Genomic DNA, 12,674 nt, shown 5'->3' with positions numbered 1-12,674 from the left:
TGAGCGCTCGCAGGCGATTGGCCGGCGCCCACAGGGCTCGGCTCGCGGATTGGCCCGCGCGGCTGTCGCTCGGCGGGAGGTCAGGGCGGCGCTGAGGTAAAAGCGGAGGGACGAGGCGGGCGGCGGGTGTTGGGGRTGGATGTGTCTTTGGAGCGTGTCCAGCTCTAGGGATTTCGCTCCCTACGTGGTGGTTTCTCGGAGGGCGGTGAGAAGCAGCCCTCGATGTTGGGAATGGGCGGCCGGGGAGACCCGCAGCGTTTCAGGAGCAGGGGGAAGGCTCAGGGGCGGGGAGAGGGAGGAACTCTGCTTTTTAAATGCAGTTGCCATTAAAACACGGCTCGAAAGGACATGTGCAACAGCTGTGTTGTAAAGTTCGGTACATTTGGTCCAGGCTCAACAGGAGAGCGGAGCCTGTAGGGGTGTTTGTACCTTGTGAGGGCCCAGCCAGGCCTCTTTGCAGCCCTGGCCTGCAGAGAAGTGGATGCAGGTGGAAAAGAAACGTGCAGCTCTTGCTCAGACCTTTTCTTAGGGAAAGCCTCTTAGCTATAGTGAGTATTTGGTTTTGTTCCAGTGAGCTGGGTATCCTTTCAGGGGCACCTGTGTCTTCATGCTCTGTTCTTTCCTCCCATCTTCAGGCCAGCAGAGCTGTGTGTTTGCGAGGAGGGTCTTCAAGCTGTCCTGAGGAGATTCCACCATTGGTCATCACCTTTCCATGTGGACACCTACAGCAGCCCCAGGTGTCCAGTGAGAGGCTCATTGCATGATCAGATTACATTCYAGCAAGGAGGAACACCCATGGAAAGCAGAAGTGGCCTTTGCAGCAATGAGATCTCTCAGTCACCTGCTGCTCCTGAGGTTCTTGGGTCTCTCATCCCAACGTGTGTCAGCAGGACTGAGGCAGACTCCTGTGCTCAGCCCCAAGCAGTTGCCTCCAAGTCAGAGCTTCAGCACAAGAACAGGGCTGAGGAGTGCAASTGAGGTGGGCAAATATTGGCTAAAGGTGTTTGAGACAAAGGGGATCCCTGAAGCACGGGAATCCAGTGAATATATCGTGTCCTTTGTCCTGGGAGCAAAAACAGTTGAGTAAGAGGAAATGGGTAAGGTCGTTATCTGGTATAGTGCTCACACATTCATTATCTTTGTATGAAGATGCATTTATATTCAATTTATTATGAAAGGTTAGAAATTCCTGAGGAAGGGTCAGGAGTGGAGCTTGGCAGTTGCCTTTACAAGCAGGGCTATCTTGCTTCAGCAAACACTCAATGGAAACTATGGACACCAATAGCCAAGACAAGGTGGGGCCTGCTGTCTCCTGAGAGCATGATGCAAAGTGAAGGAGGTGGCTGATTGGCACTACCTACCTGTGTGTTCCTAGTGTCTTGTCAGGGTTAGGGAGTTAATTGTGCCCCAAGTTCACAGACGGGCTGGTTCCCTGCTCTCTCCCCATGCTGCTGAGCACTGCGAGTGCTGGCACAGAGCCTTGTTCCAACAGAGCAGCACCAGTTACAGCAAGGAAATCTTGCACAAAGCCAAGGTCTCCGTCACCTTGGGACATAGCTTTTCAGCAATACAAACGTGGTTGCATTTCTTCATGTTGACCAAGARTATGTGCCACCTAAAGCTTTCCCAAGGCCAGTCCTCTGCTGATGCAGTTCCTTGAGCTTCCAGAGGACTTTCTCTCCTCTTGTGATGGTGAAACAGTGAGTACTTTGTGCTCTGCTCCAGACTCTGTGGATCCTTCTGTTTAGGGCTGAACCTTTGGCTTTTCAACAACGTTACAAGAGCCAACTGCAAGTGCTACCTAAAACTTGAATTGGTTTTATTTCCCATTTAGAGAAAAAAAAAAAAAAAAGCGTTCATGACTAATCCTGGGAGCTGTCCCAAGCCCTTGTCACAGCTCGGGAAAGATAATTTTCTTGTAATCTGATGATGGGCAGGTTATTTGGACAGGAAGAGCAAAGGGACAAGATCARACTATTTGCGAGCACCTGGCAGACCGTTGCTTTAAGCATATGCTGCTTCCAGGAACCATGTACTGTGTGTAACCTCTTAAACAAAATTGCTGGTGTCCAGCTCCTTTCCTTCTGCCAGGTTGGGCATTGCAGACTGTGAGCTCTATAGTGTGTTCGGGTTGGGTTTGCTCATGTTTTGTTCATCAGAGTCATTTTCTAGACCTCTTTTGGACTTTAAGAACTGGGGTAACAATACATCCCCTGCAAAAATGTCCTATTTGCTGTCTATCTTCAGTGTTTTTTTTTTTCTCGCTAGCATTTTTAAGGTTAATAGTGCTGAAAGGGTTTTTGAAATGATGCCTTTGTCAATTCTCTTGGTCGCCTATGTGTTACTGTAATATTGAGGATCCCTGTCTCACCACTGTTGAGTCACTGTACTACCACAGAAGGGACAATTTTGTTTCCCAAATGAGGCTTTCTGAAACACAGCCTGGGCATCATGGCAGTATCATGGTTCAAATGAAAACAGGACAGAGAAAAGAAGAACTCAGATCAACCACAGATAGATAATTCCCTTTTTTATTATTATTATTTTTTATTTTTTTAAATCCAGGTAGCTACAGGSTAAATTAAGCTCCACCATGACACCGTTAAGAAAATATTTAGTTTGGTGTGGGGTTTCTACCAGGGAAGTAGATTTGGTTTTGTGGCCCTGCTGTCTTTTACCCTTAGAGGGCACTCCAGGCTTAGGTTTAGAGAGCTCCTGTCTCTTATAGGAACTATTTTTCACTGTTGATTGTTACAGGATTTCTGCTGTGTTCTGATCTCCTCTTGGATGCTGTATTTTAAAGCAACCAAGGGTGTATTTGTTCAGTGGAACCAAAAGCAACCTCAATTCTTTCCCAGCAGCTCTGTGTGGATCATGTGGATCCACTTAAGAAGTGCTGCTTGCTCATTTTAGTTAGTCTTGTGCCTATTCATAAATCTTTTTTCCACCTGTAACTTCTAAGCTTTCGTTTCCCACGGTGGATTGTCTTTGCCATGCTTATGTGTGTGATGCACCGAAGCCGCTCGCACCTTTCCGTCAGCAGGATGGCGGTAGTTGTGCCAGGGTGTTCTTTGAAAGCCTTTTAAGCAAATGTTTGCATCAGAGAAACCTTTCTCAAAGTTTAACCCACTTCTAGTTTAGCATAATTGTTAATCTTTCATGAAGGTCARGCACACAAAAAAGGGAGGACTTTTACTTTCCAACAAGTCTATTAAAGAGTGCAGATTGCAAGACTGGGGGGCTCTCTGGAACTTTTTTTATGCTGAAGCTGTATGAATTTTCTGCTTTAATTGGTGCTACCTGGAAGCTGTTGATGCAGCATCTACTTTTGCTTCCCTAATTTTATTGCCATTGATTATTTTTTCAGAAGATCCAGGAGGCCACAGGTGTCTGGCGAGCGTAGCCATGGGTCAGGAGGTTGCTTCTTCAAAGGGAAGCTGCTTTCCTGAGTCTCTGGCTTCCCAATTTGAAGGGGGGAAAAAAAAGTGATGAAGTCCGATCTTGTACACGGCTTGAAGTCTTTTCTAAAAGACATAGAGAGGGTATCAAGCAGAAAGGTAGTAGAGTATTAATGGGTCAAAAATTAACTGCCTTCTCTCAAAAAGTAGTTGTAAGAAAGCTCTTTAGTGAGCTGTTATACTGGYTAACTCCAGTGAGCAGAAATTTGATAATGCAAGTTTCGTCAGTTCATCAATGACTATATCATGTTAAACAGGTTAGAAGGAGGGGTACATTTTTAACGAAGAATGTAACTRCTGAAACCTGGCAGGGTTTTTGGTGGCTTGGCTTTAGAAACTACATGATGTTTTTGAGAGAGTTCCTGTCACCTCTGAGAGGCTAAAATTCAAGGTTTTATATAAGTGGCTTCTTTTTCCCTTCATTTTCTTGCATTTTCTCCTACATGGGAGGCTGACCTGGAGCCAGTGATTGGAAAAAGTGAAGCACATTTAAGTAAACTCCCGATTTTGCTGATGACAGTTTAAAGGCGAGCCCTTGCGCGAGTGGTGCATACTTGGTACCCCCTGAGCTCCCAGGGAGCTTTTCGGGCTCCTGGAAGGACGGGCGCTGGTCATGCCATGTCCTCTGCACCGCCAAAAGCGGGAGGCATGACTTTGGAAGATTGTTTCTCYTGATCTAGTCTTGCGCTAGGAGCTGTTACTAGCTGCTCTGGAGACTTGCAATCATTACCAGAAGCTCCACTGCCCTCTTCCATCATTGGGGATCACACTACTCTGCACCAAGAGGGTCTTAAGTTCAGAAAACATTTCTGCCACAGAGGGACTGGGGAAGAAAGGGCACAGGAAGCCCTTGGCTCTGTGCAGCACCATTTCTCTCTCACAGGATGAGAGAGGCTCTGCTGTGGATGCAGAGGACACCCCTGCCTTCCAGATGATCAGAAAGATCCACTTCATTTCCACGGAGCTGATCATTGTCTGTGATGTCTGTGCCCTTAAACGTCCCCTGGGTTCTGTGGTAAGTCTGCAACATGGGCCCCCACGTATTACTCTCACGCTCCATAGGAGCGATGGRTGCTGGTGGGACTGAGCAGCTCCTTCCCCGAGCTAATTCTAGCAAGGAGGGATGGAGGCAGATATTAAGATTAATCCATCTGTGTTCCCCATACCAAGAAGGGTCGCACGTACAACCCTTTATTAGGGCATCCACAGGCTGAGCTTATTCCCTTCCCAGAGTAGGACTGCCTGCCAAGTGCACCCAGGACTCCTGTGTGATTTCTTGTCCATTGCAGTGCACTCCCACCCTGCCTTCCTTGCCACTATTCCCCTTTTCCTGAATTGTGGAGGCTGGGGGGTGGAATTATGCCTCCCTTTCCCCAATTTCCCATCGTCCTCACGCAGGAGTCTGGGTCACAGAAGTCAGTGTGTCTTCAGGAGAGCTGGATGCTGCCAAGTTGCAGCTGATCCTTGTGTGCTTCCCTCCTCTGCCCTAGCAGGAGCTCAGCTGCAAAGCATGGCCTGCTGCTGTGGCAGTTAGAACTGCAGCATGTGACCTGCCAAGCTGCTGCCTCAGGGAACAAGGTGACAGCTCTTTTGCCAGGTGCTGTGAAAATCAACCTCAGCCTTGCAATACTCAAGATTCAATTCCTTGAGGGAGCCCCTTGTTGTTTTCTAAGGCCTACCCTCAAATTTCAAACTCAACAAGAAGGTTTATAATTGCTCACAGCACATGTCGTCTGCTCCTCCCCACCACCAGCAGATGGAAATAAGCCCTCGTTCCACAGAGGAACTAATTCACCCAAAACAGGCTGGTAAGCGTCTGGACTCAAACACAGGGTAACTACGTGGCCTAGAGAAAGAGAGCTGCCATGGAACAAGCAAGGAGCAGCCGTTCAGGTTGACAGCACCACCAGAATGCCACTGTATGCAAGTTGGCAGGCCTGTCTGGACCCCTTGCATGAAATGAAGAGACTGCATATTGTATATACAAATATATATTCACAGGGAGATCCGCTGCGCCAACCCCAGCCCGCACACTGCTTCACTCAGTGCACAAGCGAGATGCTCTGGTGGGCCACAGCAAAGACGGGATAGAGGGGAGCAGTGAAGGTTTCCCGGTGGGAGAAGAGGATGGCGCAGGAATCGGGGTCGTAAAAGAGCACCTCGCCCCCAGCAAAGTCAATCAGCACGCCGAGCTCTGCCGGGCACTTGATCAGCTCCACGCTTTGCTCTTGCCCCGCGTGCAAGAACCTGAATTCTCTGTYGTAGCGCGAGAAGACCCAGGAGACGGGACTGTAACCCAGGCGGGCCTCGTTGCCCGAGCCCTTGCGCTGCAGGGAGCTGTATGAGACGCCCAGCTTGTAGGCGCAGCTCTTTTCCACRCTGATCCTCCAGGCACAGACTCCCGTGTGGAAGGACGTGGTAGCCAAAGCGTTGGGCCAGTGGTCAAATCTCTCAGGACCGTCCAAGTATGCCTTGGCTCTCTTGGGGCTGAACGTCAACGTCCTCTTGTCTTCAGACAGGGTCAGGTGGGGGCTGACGGTTTTTTCATCTATGTGAATCTCTTCGGAGCCTGTGAAAGAAGCCAAGCAGTGAGCGGAGACCCCAGAGCTCCCCCCTGAACCACCCCAATAGCCAGGAGCCTGAGGCTGAACCTGGGCAGGATTTAGGAAGCCAACTCAAGCACCTGCTGCTGGGGCGAAGACCTGAGCAGGACACTGCTAATTTTATTCTGGCCCTGCACTGAATTCACAAAACAGAAGTCAGCAGCATGGTCGAGCAGCAGTTTGGTTTATCCTGGGAGCAGGAAGGAGATCAGGGACTGGATGTCCCTGTCCTCGGACAAAAACTTGTCTGAGTTTCCACATGTGGTGAGGACAGACTCAAAGCTCAGCCCCATTCCTGGGAGTCCCTCTCAGTCAGGCTGCCACCCCTATGCAGAGTAGGAAGAGATTTCTCCCCTGGCCGGGAGCTGGAGCTGTTCGCAGAGAACCTACCAAGCCGGTAATACCAGAACAAGGAGGGTCAGCAAGGGCTGGGCTGAGCCCTCTGCTCCTGGGAAGCACAATGGAGCCTAAATCACCAAGCCACCACCCACCTAGAACATGTGTGCAGCAGCCCCAGGAGGTGACAGCAGGCGGTAAGACATGAACTTGACCAGGGCTCAGTTCAGTTTTGCAGAGATTGAAGGGGCAGTCGCACTTGTATTATGCCACCAAGCTAGGAATCTGCACAGCTGGGGTCAGAGCTGGGCCTGCAGACACAGGACAGGAAGGACCCCAGGCACCTGCCAGGGACAGGGGGGATGTCACCTGCTCTTCACACCCGTAGGCAAGTTGGGGGGGGGGGGTGACAGCATCTAGGCATGCTCATCTTGGGGCGACTACACATTTCTTTCTGTGCCATCTGTTCCCACTGGGAGACACCTCAGCAACCTGCAGACCAGGGTGTGAGGGTGCTGAGTAACTGCACAAATATTTCCCTTGCTCTACCAGTTGCTCAAGCAAAGGGAAGAGGCTGAGGCTCAGGTGACTCACCTCCTGGGGGGGGATGGAGTTGGCATCTGCTGCTGCCTCTCCTGGCCCTGCCTTCCCTCTGCCCTCACTTCATTCATTTTATGTCCTCAAACCAGCTTGCCAGTTTAGGCAGCAGGCAAGCAGGAAAAGGTGCTGAGGGCAGTTCCCCTTTCAGCTGCAGCAGTCACAGCCTCATTTGCTCAGTGATTTATTCCCCCGAGCACTGGCCAAATCCTTTACCATCCCGTGCTCTCCATATGTCTCTGCAGCTCCTTCCCTGCTCATTTGAAGGCTGACTTTCCAAGAAGCCAAACACTGCTTGAATTCATAGAAAATGGAACAACGTGAGACTTTCTCCATCTTTCTCTGTGAGAAGGAACGTGCTAAGCCTGCTATCGTGCAACACATGTGCAGTCCAGGTACAACACTGCACAGGGATCACCTGCATGGGGAAACACCAACCTGACCACACCACAGTAAAGGATAGAGCAGGTAAGTTTATATCTGCCTGTTAAAATGTATTTCACAGSAGATATACATACTTATTACTTCTAAAGATTCTATATCCAAACTCCTATATGTGAAATGAAACCCCTCACATCTAGATTTGGGCCTTTGSGTGAAATCTGGACCCAGGCCAGTGCTTCAGGCCAAGCAGCAGTGAGCGTGGATACAACAGACATCCTCAGCATATAATAATGATGTGCTAACCACCGAAGGAAAAATAATGTCAAGAGTGAAATATCTGTGTTAAAAATGCACCGACAGACTCACTGCTAGGACTGAAAGTCCTATTGATTCATATGTTACCGGGAAAAAAAATCATTAAAAAGATACGTCACAACGAAGAAATGAGGGGAAAAACTTGATTACCTGATTACCTCAGTGGCTTCAAACATCTGCTGAGAACTGGCCAGTTTTGTCAACATAAAACCTCAGCCATCACTTCCGGTAATCAAAGATTCAAAACAGAGAAAGGTTTTCAGCACGAGAATGAGTAATTGCAAAGGGAGGGCAACATGAGAGTTTGCAGAAGAGAGGAGCACCAGTGTGATCGCTATACACAGATTTTCATGTTAACACAGAGCAATAGAAGTCAGAAGCAACCACCTCCAGAAAGGAACTGAAAACATGGAGAAACTGGAGACTGCTTATCAACACCCAGAGCATGATGAGCAAAAAACAATCAAAGGTTATTGCAAAACCTTTGGGAAGGTCATCCCAAATCCTACTCATGGGGTTGCACTCGAGATAAATCCTTCCAGTTTGGGAAGGATACTGCCCTCCACCCCGCAAGAGGAACAAATAAATGAACTACCCTAATGATGATGTGGAAATAAAACTAAAAGCAAACATCTCGCCACCAGCAGCCCAAGCAGATCCCTGTCAGAAGGAGCTTGTCCCTCTCTGTTACAAAGAGCTGACACCAACTTGGTAAAACAGTGTCTTGAGCTCACGGCTGGCCTAGCAAGGGGCTCTGGTGCAACCCCAGCTTTACAGCAAGAGCTGAACGAAATCACAGATCCCAGGTGATTCAGAACAAACTCTGAAACACGGAATGAAGCTACATGTTTATTCCCAACGATCCTCCTTTCTCTTAAACACKGGGCAGACATATCACAGCGTCAGGATGTTTCCTTGGGCACAGAATGAACGACCTTGCTGCAGGACTCCCCAGAGAACACGAGACCTGAGCAAAACACTGACCTGCAACGCAGCAGAGAACCGCCGAGGCCCATAACCGGTGCAGCAACGGACTCTGAACACACTTCTGATTAAAGTTTAACTTCTCAGACTCCTGAGGCTCTAAGATTCCCTCCGCTGCCTCTGTCCTAGCAAAGAAACACAAGGGTTATTTTGAAACATTGATTTATTGACCAGAGCTGGCAGGTGCTTATAAAGATCACTAGGAAGCATTATAGAAAAATGAGCTGTTGCAAGAGCGCCGCTTGTTGCAGAGAAACTATGCTGGGGAGAGGTTCCTAGATGAGTTCTGCTGCCTAACTGATATTTTTGGTTGGCTTTGATTACAGGCATTTCTGAAAGGACTTCAGTGTTTTAAAAACACAACCCTGGTAGCCTGAGTCAACAGCTTCCTTGCTCAGCTGACACAGAATGAATGGAGACACCCAGGAAACACAACGAACAGGCTGTGCCGGGAGGATCAGATTTCCCTGGSAGGCCTTTGCTCAACAAAGCCTTATTGTTTGGGCAAAGTAGGATGCTACAGAAAGCAAAATTCAGGAGAATCACAGAACAGAGCTGGGAGATGAAGGGCTTGACAGGTTCCTGCACACGCACGGAACTCACTGTTTGCAAGTAAAGGCTGAGGCTTGGGAGCTGCTGGTGATGGTCACTGCTTCTCTACAAACAAAAGTACTCCTGGAAGATCTCTGCATAGCAGAATCCACCAGTGCTACTTAGCGCTGCTGTGGTAGCCMCTGAAATGCCTGTAAAAATCCACTTGTCCGGCTCCCTTCACAAGCAAGGGCAGCCTAACTTTAGCGATGCGCCACAGGAGACGACCTTGAGTCATGTCGACACCTGCAGCGGGTCCCCTGCTCGCTGATATGYTGCAAAAGCTCCATCTACTTGGCCACGCTACCCCTCTGGGCAATGCAGCACCTGCAGCTCTGCAAACAGGAAACTCTACAGTCTTCCAGGTGGACAGTCGTACTGTCCATYGGCCGTGGCCAGGTTTGCTCCCCAGGAGCCCCATGGAGCTTTCTAAGGATCCAGAAAGGGTCTCCTCTCCAAGCGAGTGCCAGGGCATGTGCCAAAGCACCTGAGGACACTGTGTCCTGGTCCCTAGTGTTTCAGGGTGCCAGGTTTCTGCCTGAGCTGCAGCGAAGCAAAGCCAGGAGGACCTGCTGGCGTCTCTCCGGTGTGTCCTCCACAGAAGGAGCACAAGGAAGAGAGAGCAGGGTGTCACCTGCTGAGAAGGAGCTGAGGGGTGCGGCCAAGCTAGCAAAACAGGTCAGGAAAAGGCCAAGGAATTGCTGGGTACTAACCTCTCGAAGATCTCTTGTTCTGCACTCTGTGGACAAGGAGAGAAAGAGTCATTGCAGCYGAAATTCCCATATCCCATAAATTCCCAAACAGAGGCTAAGCGCTTCCAGGGGCTGCAGCTTTTCAGGGGCTCAGCAAACCCCATGGAGATGCCCTGCTCCAAACAGGCTGATAATGYCTCATGTGGGGACCAAGCCACCACCACCCTGAGACACCAAAGCTGGAGCAAGGAGAAGACCCACCAGACACAGAAGGGGGATCCCATTCAGGCTTCCTCTCCCCAGCTCTGCCAACTGTTCATCCCCACACAGAGCCTCTATGAGCTGCTCCAGAGCTTCTCCTACAGCTTCAGAGACTCCCTGCAGAAGCCCCCAACACCCCAAATCCTGCATCCTTAGCAGCAACACATCAGAAGGGCCCCTTCCCTCCACGTGCCTTTCCACGGATGGCCTGTGCCTCAGGCAGCACTGTCCCAAAGGGAGCAAGTCCTCATCCCAAACTTGGCCTTGCAGATCAGGAGGGGGGTGTCTAACACATGTGTGTTGTCTTTGCAGAGCCTTTCTCCTTCCTTCCCTCAGGAAATGAGTGGCAAGGGCTGAGTGGGGGGCACCTTCCACTAATTTCTGCTGAGCCAGTGGCACTGGGTGACAGTGGCTCTTGCAGAGCATTAGGACTTGTAGACAGAGCTTTGCTGAGAAACACAAGCACCATTAGAGCCAAGAGTCCTGCAAGTACAGCTGGATTATCTACTGCAAGGGGAACATTGGGATGATCKACAGAACAGGAAAAGTGCTTTTGTGGGACAAATGAATGACCCAGACACTGACCTTCCCCGCAGCACCCCAATGGTTGTAACAGAGCTATTTGAAAACAAACAAACCCCTCTATTTTTAACATAACGGCCACTTCATGCCAGCCCCACACCATTTTTCTGCCCCCCAGCATTGCAGAGGTGCGTGCAGCTGCACTGGCCAGCATGGGCACACAGCAAGTCTCAGTTCCTCAGATGTGACAAGGGGAGGGCCCCAGAGTACTAAAACGTCCCAGGRAAATTCCTGATTGCCTGGCAGCCCTTCTTCTGCTCTTAGCCCAACTGCTCATTCTGTTTGCACGGTAGGGTCTGTATTATCTAAAAACGGTCAGAACAAGCATGTGGTTTTGCATATGTTCTAGATTTTGCTACGTGGGTTAGAGAATCTAAGCCAAGAGTCAAATAACCTTGGGATCCATTCTGATTGTTTCCCTACCCACTGACACTGGTGCCTTTGCAGTCTTCAAGGGCTATCCTTACTGTCAAAGAAGTGGAAAAATATGCAGACAGCTGCTCCAAGTACAGAGCTGTGCAGTGAAGCTACRTGCTGCTTCTGCTTCCTTGTGACACGAGGTGTTTTAGCTCCCCATGCCCACAGATGCTGACAGCACCAATCCAACGTGAGGAATTTATCACCCTGGTTCTGTCCCCACTGTTGAGACCGCCAGACACCAAAGCAGGGAGCACCGAGGCRACGTCTGGGAGAGCAGAGCCTGGATGGTAGTTCTGACAACTACACCTCCCTTCACGCAAAGGCCAGGCAGGACATGGGCTCTAGGAACCACAGAGAACCACAGGGCTTGTCAGCAGCAACTGAAGGGGCTTCCTGGAGCTAGATCTGCAAATCTAGATCCTGTCCAATCTGGACTTCTTTGCTGCCAGAGCAGGCAGCTCCTGAACCCCACGTTTGCGCCCCACAGGATCCACGATGCAAAGTCTAGGTTCATTTCTAGGCTGACTGAAACGTCCCTCAGCACACGGAGCAGCACCTACCACCAGGCCCTGGTCGTCCAGGTTGGTGATGACGTCCACCAGGTAGGTTCGGAGGGCAGACAGCTTCTGCAGAGCCTCGGCCCAGTGCGCGCGCTGCGTCAGGATGCTCTGGTGCGCCCGCTCCTCCTCCGCCTGCGCCTGCTCCAGCAGCCGCTGCTCCTCGTTCTCGCACGTGTTCCTCACAAAGATCAGCCGCTGGATCACCAATTCCCGAGCCTCGCTGGCTCTGCTCTGGCACAGCAAAGAGAGGGAAGGAACATGCATCTTGGCTCAAACAAGCCAGGGGACCAACAGCTGCTGCCGGCTTGCACAGGGAAAGCAGGAGGAGACCCCCGGGCAGCGCAGACCTCTGCCGGGAGCCGCCATTCCCACCACCTGGAAGCAGGGAAGGGAGTTACCAGGACGCTCTGGTTCTTGGCTGGCAGCACCTCGGCCATGTGCCTGGCTATGGCAGCGCTCTGCAGCTGCAGCCGCTCGCACTCGTCCACGATCTTGTTCTGTGGGGGCGGGAACAGGCGGTCAGGCCTAGCCAGGCCCAGCAAAGGTGGCCCGGTCCCCACGAGGGTCCCACACAGCCCCACGGCSCTGTGGGGCTCTCATGTACAGCCCCACACCCAGCTAAAACCCTGCACCCTGCCAGGGTGCTCCCACCGTCCTGCCCCCCGCTGGGTGCCCTGCACAGCTCTGCATGCCGCCGTGTGCCCCACAGCCCCCAGGGACCCACAGCCCCCAGGAACTCCCCACACGGCATCAGAGCCCCCACTGCACGCCCCACTCTGTGGGGACCCCCCCGGAGCCGTCACCCAGGGCTCCCCGTGCGCCGCAGCCGCGGGTCCCGGCGCTCACCCGCAGCTCGGCCGCGCGGTCCCGCGGCGCCCCGGCCATGCTGGC

At 51.2% G+C, this 12,674-nt stretch overlaps 1 protein-coding gene and 2 long non-coding RNA genes across 3 annotated transcripts; 2 read left to right on the top strand and 1 right to left on the bottom strand.

Moving 5' to 3' along the window:
* The first annotated feature begins 4,340 nt into the window (after positions 1-4,340).
* Positions 4,341-5,052, top strand: LOC112949129. Its single transcript, XR_003249761.1, has 2 exons — positions 4,341-4,473; positions 4,952-5,052. It is a non-coding gene; the product is annotated as an uncharacterized LOC112949129 (long non-coding RNA).
* A 408-nt stretch (positions 5,053-5,460) lies between these two features.
* LOC112949159 (B box and SPRY domain-containing protein-like) lies at positions 5,461-12,668 on the bottom strand. The gene is made up of 6 exons (XM_026041539.1): positions 12,630-12,668; positions 12,182-12,376; positions 11,784-12,014; positions 9,982-10,007; positions 8,678-8,802; positions 5,461-6,027 (listed from the first exon to the last, which is right to left on the bottom strand). The coding sequence occupies exons 1-6, from the start codon at positions 12,666-12,668 to the stop codon at positions 5,501-5,503; spliced, it is 1,143 nt and encodes a 380-aa protein (XP_025897324.1). The 3' UTR covers positions 5,461-5,500.
* On the top strand, positions 7,255-7,648 carry LOC112949130. Its single transcript, XR_003249762.1, has 2 exons — positions 7,255-7,462; positions 7,576-7,648. It is a non-coding gene; the product is annotated as an uncharacterized LOC112949130 (long non-coding RNA).
* Positions 12,669-12,674: the final 6 nt, after the last annotated feature.

This window comes from Nothoprocta perdicaria, unplaced genomic scaffold (genome assembly GCF_003342845.1).
Source record: "Nothoprocta perdicaria isolate Ctin4 unplaced genomic scaffold, notPer1 scaffold_287, whole genome shotgun sequence".
Classification (NCBI taxonomy): domain Eukaryota; kingdom Metazoa; phylum Chordata; class Aves; order Tinamiformes; family Tinamidae; genus Nothoprocta; species Nothoprocta perdicaria.
The sequence above is the reverse complement of the archived record's forward strand: the minus strand, read 5'-3'. Positions and strand labels throughout refer to the sequence as shown.